This window comes from Rhinopithecus bieti, unplaced genomic scaffold (assembly GCF_001698545.2).
Source record: "Rhinopithecus bieti isolate Rb0 unplaced genomic scaffold, ASM169854v2 scaffold_42219, whole genome shotgun sequence".
Taxonomy (NCBI): domain Eukaryota; kingdom Metazoa; phylum Chordata; class Mammalia; order Primates; family Cercopithecidae; genus Rhinopithecus; species Rhinopithecus bieti.
In genome coordinates, this window is record NW_016817843.1 from 1,822,944 (window position 1) to 1,830,800 (window position 7,857).

Genomic DNA, 7,857 nt, shown 5'->3' on the forward strand with positions numbered 1-7,857 from the left:
GAAGCAGCTGCAATTAAATTAATAATTTATTATATTTAAATAAATCCAAAATGTTATTTTGACATGTAATTAATATAAAAAGCTATTATGTTCTGTTTTTTCATTTGGAGTCTTCAAAATCTGATGTGAATTTTACATATGTAGCACATCTTAATTCAAACGGTAAATATTCATTGGAAAGCTTTGATCTGAATTTAGATTACATAAAAAATATATGGTTGAAGAAGTAGATTTATGTGCTCAGGTTGTACATAAAAGTTTTTCAATAACTTTGAATGCCAGATCTATTTCCTTTAATCTTGCACACACATTTTCAAAACCAGTTCATCTTTTCTAGAAGAATTGATTTGACTATGAAGTAAAAGCTTATTTTCAAAATAATGTCCAAGTAAATTCACCAACTCTTGTGTGAGTTCAATATTGTAAATATCAAATTCAAAGATGTATTGAATATATTGAAAAATAACTCTATCAATATCAACAAAGTGTTCTTCAGATTACTTTTAGTTTTTGCAGCCAATTTTCATAATGCTTTTACAATTAACATTTTTTGCATACTGAGTGATGTTATAAAAATATGTGAAATCATTATTATCAACTTATATTATGAAGTTGGAACATAAATTCTCACACCTGTCTGGCTGGATCGTAAATAAGGTCTTCTTTTCCCTTCCTTGGAGCTTTAAATTTAGCTTGTTTATATGCAGGGTGTAGATAGATGAGAAAATGCAAATGACAGTCATTTTTTATTTTGATTATTGACATGATGAATTACTGAGTGAAAATAATGATTTGACAAACATTCCTTTTATTTTCAAGAAAATCTGAATTGGAGTTGAAAAGTAAATTTTTATTTAAAAAAACCCTTCCCCCTCTCCATCAGTGAATACTGGCAGAGAACACAGTATCATTAAATTCATTATCTTCTGCTTCCATGAACTGGAGAATCATCGAGTATATACAGAACCATTTTAACAACTGTATCCATGCCACTTAGAGTCTGCTTCAGAAAACCTAACACAAGGCCGGGCGTGGTGACTCACGCCTGTAATCCCAACACTTTGAGAGGCCAAGGCGGGTGGATCATTTGAGGTCAGGAGTTTGAGACCAGCCTGGCCAACAAGGTGAAACCCCGTCTCTCCCAAAAATACAAAAAAAAATTAGCTGGGCATGGTGGTGCACGCCTGTGGTCCCAGCTACTTGGGAGGCTGAGGCACAAGAATCGCTTGAGCCGGGGAGGCAGAATTTACAGTGAGCTGAGATTGTGCCGCTGCACTCCAGCCTGGGCAACAGAACAAAACCCTGTCTCAGATTAACAAACAGAAAGCAAACCTAACACAAATGTTTTCAATATGTAACACATAATGCCATGAACCAGATGTTTCCAACATGTGTTATACAATAAAATGAAGTAGTAAAGGAAACAATAGTCTACTAAAATCTTAGTAAATCCTCTTTTTTTTTTTGAGATGGAGTCTCACTGTGTCGCCCAGGCTGTAGTACAGTGGTGCGATCTCAGCTCACTACAACCTCCGCCTCCCAGTTCAAGCGATTCTCCTGCCTCAGCCTCCCTAGTAGCTGGGATTACAGGCACCCACCACCACGCTCGGCTAGTTTTTTGTATTTTTAGTAGAGACGGGGTTTTACTATGTTGACCAGGTTGGTCTTGAACTCCTGACCTCAGGTGATCCACCTGCCTCGGCCTCCCAAAGTGCTGGCATTACAGGAGTGAGCCACTGCACCTAGCCATAAATCCATATTTTAATACAACCTAGCTGAAGTCCTATCTGTCATGTTAGAAAGTAATTTTTTGCGTGTAGGTAAAATTCTGTGACAGATGTAAAAGATTTTAAAATATCTATACTATGAGGTTTTTTTTTTTTTATGTGTGTGTGTTTTAGACGGAGTCTCTCTCTGTTACCCAGGCTGGAGTGCAGTGGCGCGATCTCGGCTCACTGCAATCTCCACCTCTTGGGTTCAAGCAATTCTCTTGCCTCAGCATCCCGAGTAGCCAGGACTACAGGCACCCGCCACCGCACCTGGCTAATTTTTTGTATTTTTAGTAGAGACAGGGTTTCACCGTGTTAACCAGGATGGTCTTGATCTCCTGACTTCGTGATCTGCCCACCTCGGCCTCCCAAAGTGCTGAGATTACAGGCATGAGCCACCATGCCCGCCGAGTTTGGTATTTTTTAAGCTGCAGTTTGACAGCATTTTTTCATATATTTGGAAATCCTTTGAGGCAAAACATCCAAAGTATTAATTGGACAGCATCTTTTATGTCACACAGTTCACCTAAAGCTAAAGAAATTACTTAATTTTTTCAAATTTTGAGTCAATCTCTGATTGTTAGAAAGGTTTTGTAGTCTGTGGGCAATTGTGACTCAGCTGAAGATTGTTCGTTTTTTGTAAATTATATTTTTAAGTCTTTTCCTTAAAATAGTTTTTTTAAAACCACATTTGCATCTAAAATGGTTTTGTTTTTGTGTAAGAATCCAAGCCATTTTATAGTTGCCCAAAATTATAAACTCAGACTCTGTTAAACATTTGCTTAAAAATATGTTGGCTATTGTGATTTCAGCCACTAGTTTCATTAATTTTTTTGAGCATTGAGAGGAAAATACTTCCAAATTTATTATGTATTTGCTAAAAAAGTCTCCTTTACACAACCGTTTTTTCATTTTACTTTGACCATAGCCTATTGCAGTCACCATTTCTTGTGAATCTGTGGCATGTCACCTTTCAGTTTTTTTTTTTTAATCTCTTACTGTCCTTGTCATAGTTCTAGCTTCTGTGTCCCTACCCAGTTCCATGTCAGTAGTATGCCTTTGTTTTAAATTTAAAAATTTGTCCAAATGTTTTTTTAACTAGGAAGAAATTCTGTTTCACCTAAGTTACCAATTGTGGTGTATGTAGCTAGCACTGTAACTCATGCTCTCTGCATAATAAACATATCATAATGTTTCATCAGTGCACAGAAATAAATCACTTGAACTGAATCAATCTATTGTCCTTGAATAGAATAGCGATGTGTTTGTGTGTGATACTAGAAATGACACATGGCCCTGACGTGCATGCTGCAATGCAACAATAAAGTGAAGTGTTATCTCACCATATCAATAAAGTTGTGCTTAATGGAAAAATATTTTATAATGCATCCATTTTTAAATTAAAGGCAAATTAAACTTTAGGCCTGGCATGGTGGCTCATGCCTGTAATCTCAGCACTTTGGGAGACCGAGGCAGGTGGATTACCTGAGGTCAGGAGTTTGAGACCAGCTTGGCCAACATGGTGAAGCCCTGTCTCTATTAAACATAAAAATATTAGCTGGGCATAGTGGCAGGTGCCTGTAATCCCAGCTACTCAGGAGGCTGAGGTGGGAGAATTGCTTGAACCCGGGAGGTGGAGGTTGCAGTGTGCCAGGATTGTACCACTGCACTCCAGCCTGGGCGACAGAGTGAGACTCCGTCTCAAATTAAAAAATAATTAAACTTTAAATTCAGTTCCTGAGTCACATTGACCACATTTCAAATGCTCAGTGGCCATATGTGGCTGACTACTGCCCACTGCATGGGACAATGCAGATACGGAGTTGAACTTTCCGTGAGTTAAAAATATGTTTATTTTGTTCCTTGAAGTTCAAGTAGCTTTTCAGTTCTTTCCCTTTCGCTTTAAAATAAATTTATTTTTAATCTCTATCTAAAATGTCATTATTTCCACCATTTGTTCACAGACTGGGTTTTGTAGGTGAATCTTAACATGGACTTGGCATTAACAGTTCTGTTCTAAACAGAAGAGGGAGCACAGCTCAGGGAAGGCCAGTGCATGTCTGTGGGCAGGTACTTCCCTGTCTCTGATTCCTGGGGAGTACGAGCAGGTTTCCAGTTAAGACTTGGGGGTTTTGTAGTAGCTTGAGCTGTTAAAAAAAAAAAAAAGAAAAGAAAGACTTGGGAGTTCGGGGCTTGCATGCTGGCTGGTCCTCACTACCTTTATGATCTTAGGAAATCTGCTTCTCTGTGACCCAGTTCCTAATTTGTGAAATGTGATACCAGTGCCTCTAGCTCCGGGGGTCTGATTGCAGAGTAGATGCAGTGGGAAGCCCCTGTGTGCTAAGGGCCTTGCCTGACTTTATCTTCTGTGGTGTTATGGTATTTGGGGAGCAGGAGGTATATTTCACTGTGACCACTGGTGTCCTGTGTTCTATTAGAAAGATACCTTTTTTATTCTGTCACCGAAGCCAGCCTGAGCTAAAAGCAAGAAAAGAAGGGCTTTTAAAAGTCTTCTAATTGAGATTCTTACATAACCTTTTCTCCTATAGAGAGTTGGGCCAGGATAGTCTTTTTGCTACTTAAATTTTCCTCTCTTCCCCATTTCATTTTTTAGTAAGGGTCTGGCTCAACAATATATTTGTTGAAAAGGTATTGGCTCAGGATTATGTCCAGTTAAGCTTCCTTAGAGATGCATTTTAAAAAGAGCGAAAGTGTTGGACATTAAGCCTTTTGAATTAACTGGGGTATGCCTTTAAAGTTGCATCTAACAGCTGTGTGCTCCCCAGTAATGCATTTGAGCTTTGTCCAGGGAGACTAAGAGCAAACAGAGGTGTTAGAAGACTGAGTCACGCTTTGCCTCCTGGAAGATCTCTGGGGGAAAGCAGTGGCCTTTCTGAAGGGAGTGATAAAGTACACTAAGAAGGGAGGCTGACCCTCTTCTGTCATCTGCCAGGCTAATCAAGACAAGCCCTGAACTGGCTGAGTCCTGCACATGGTTCCCTGAGTCCTATGTGATTTATCCAACCAATCTCAAGACCCCGGTTGCTCCAGCACAGAATGGAATTCAGCCACCGATCAGTAACTCAAGGACAGATGAAAGAGAATTCTTTCTCGCTTCTTATAACAGAAAGAAGGAGGATGGAGAGGGCAACGTTTGGATTGCAAAGTCATCAGCTGGTGCCAAAGGTGAGTTGGCACTGCTGTCCCCGCCTTTATTCCTGGTGAGTTGTTCCTATTGTGATGTATTTAGATGAACGACCCTATTTTAATCTGAATCGTTGAAGGTAGAGACCGTGTCTAGTTACATAGTTATAAATACCTATCTATGTACTGATGCCTTCTAAATGTATATCTCCAGTATAGGTCTTTTCCTTTAAGCTCTAGATCCATTGACACCCTCACCGTCTCTAAAAGGCCTTTCAAACCGAATACATGTGGTACAGAACTTTTTATTTCCTTACCAACTTTGCCCATGCCAACCTGCTCCTCCTTCACGCTTTCCACTTAGTATATGATCCCACTATTCACTCAGTCTCTGAAGGTTAAAACCTAGGATTCATCCTTGACTACTCTATTCTTTATAATCTACTCCTAATGCATTAGCAATTCTTGCTAGCTCTACCTTCAAAATACATTCTGAATAGACTATTTCTTGCCATTTCCACTGCTTCCCCTCTAAATCAAAGCCCCCGTTCTCTTTAGTGTGTGTAACTGCAGAGCCTACTCTCAACCAGCTCTCCTTCCGGACAATTATGTTTTCAAAACATAAATCTAATCATATTATTTCCTGCTTGAAACTTACCAACTGGCTTCCTAATGCAATTAGAATGAACTCCAGATTCCTAATGGTAGCCTGCAGCATTTGACATTTGCCCATATCTCTGATCTCATCTCCTTCTATCCTCAGCTTTGCTCTCTGGACTGTAGACACAAAGACTGCCTAGTATCTCTAAAATATTCCAAATTTGTCTCTGTTCCTAGAATGTACTTACATAGTTTGTTTTGTTTCTCTCACCTCAGATGCTGGCCCATCAGGGAAGGCTTTTCTTTTTTTTTTTTTTTTTTTTNCAAGTATATACATAACCCTGAAATTTTCAAAACCCCTGCATGGAGTTAAGTTTTAGCATGGGAGATTGCCCCTTTGTCACAACCTAAAATGCTGTCAGGGCTTGAGGTATGGAAATAAAATTCCTGTCCCTGGAAAAGGGATAAAAGAATGAAGTAACCCCCATCTGTGGATCTGAAGCAGTGAGGAAGACTAAAATCTACTTGCACTGTATCTTTTTCAAGTTGGGTATTATTTATAAGTAGCCCATTTTTTTTTTTTTTTTTTTTTTTGAGACGGAGTCTCGCTCTGTCGCTCAGGCTGGAGTGCAGTGGCCGGATCTCAGCTCACCGCAAGCTCCGCCTCCCGGGTTTATGCCATTCTCCTGCCTCAGCCTCCCGAGTAGCTGGTACTACAGGCGCCTGCTACCGCGCCCGGCTAGTTTTTTGTATTTTTTAGTAGAGACGGGGTTTCACCATGTTAGCCAGGATGGTCTCGATCTCCTGACCTTGTGATCCGCCCGTCTCGGCCTCCCAAAGTGCTGGGATTACAGACTTGAGCCACCGCGCCCGGCCCAGGGAAGGCTTTTCTAATCTGAAATAGCCTCTGTGTCCATTGCTTTCTTTCCCTTTCTCCTGCCTCATTTACTTCCTGGCATTAACCTCTTCCTGGCACTATACTACTTCTCTGTCCATCTCTCCCATTGTTCTGTAGGCTTCACACAAACACAGACATTCTGTCTTACTCATCTTTGTACCTTTCTCATAGGCACTCAACAAATATGTGTTGAATGAATGCGTGTAAGGGGTGAGGTTTATAACGTTAAATCAGGCTGAAAACAGAGGCAGTGCCCAATGTAATGAACACATAAACAATCTCTGTCTATGACTGCCCTCATATGCTCTTTATAAAAGCATTCTGGCCGGGCACGGTGCCTCACTGCCTGTAATCCCAGCACTTGGGGAGGCTGAGGCGGGCCGATCACGAGGTCAGGAGATTAAGACCATCTTGGCTAACATGGTGAAACCCTGTCTCTACTAAAATTACAAAAAATTAGTCAGGTGTGGTGGCAGGTGCATGTAGTCCCAGCTACTTGGGAGGCTGAGGCAAGAGAATGGCGTGAACCCAGGAGGCGGAGCTTGCAGTGAGCCGAGATCGTGCCTCCAGCCTGGGCGACAAAGTGAGACTCTGTTTCATTCCATTTTGAACTTATTTCTTGTATTGCCTTGGAAGACATCTGGCCATTGGTACTCATTTCTATTCTGGGTAGAAGGGACCTCACCTTCTTTTCCACCACTCATGAGACAGGAAGGCCTTACCTGGTATCCTGAAAGGGGGAGAGTTGGACTCTTGCCACAAGCCAGGTACCTCACCTACTTCTGTCTCCCCTCTTGGGACCTTTTCTCAAGTACTGCCGCCCAGCGTGGTTCCAATGGTAAATGACGGAATTGGAAGAGGAAATAGACATTCATGGTACTCCAGAATCCTCCTGTGGGTTTGGGATTGGATTCAGTATGGCCACTGTGAGGACACCTGGGTGATCCCTGGACCCTCACTAAGGCAAGACTCAGAGGGACACCCAGCAGCAGGGGGAAGTCAAGAGAGAATAAAATGCCACACGAAGACTTTTTGCTTTAGGGGTTGAGATAAGTGATATAAATTTATTATGTTTGGGAACTATAAAATGAAACCAATAGGATGAATGAAAACTTTTATTCTTGTTAAGCATTTATTTGGTACCTACTACATGCTTTGTATAGTTGACTCAACCTTCAAACTCTATCCATTACGAAGCCACTGTTTACTGTGCCCACTGCCTATCTCTAATCTAGCCACCTTCACCTCTCACCTGGAGCATGGGAACACACTACATCTCTAACAGCAAATTATTGTTGAGAAACAACCTCATTGTTCTGCTATTTCTGCTATTACAGAAAACATTAGTAAATGTCTTTGCTCTAGATCACTCTTGTTTTTTTTTAATTTCAATTTTGTATTATGTATGTGTGTGTGTGTGTATATATATAAATATATATATATATA

The 7,857-nt window shown here is 40.7% G+C and overlaps 1 protein-coding gene across 1 annotated transcript in view; it reads left to right on the forward strand.

The window, feature by feature from the left end:
- The window catches only part of TTL (tubulin tyrosine ligase), a 53,228-nt gene that overhangs the window by 6,742 nt on the left and 38,629 nt on the right, over positions 1 to 7,857 (forward strand). The window contains exon 3 of the mRNA XM_017856205.1: positions 4,723 to 4,955. Coding sequence (XP_017711694.1) covers positions 4,723 to 4,955 — 233 coding nt within the window. The remainder of the gene's footprint in view (positions 1 to 4,722; positions 4,956 to 7,857) is intronic.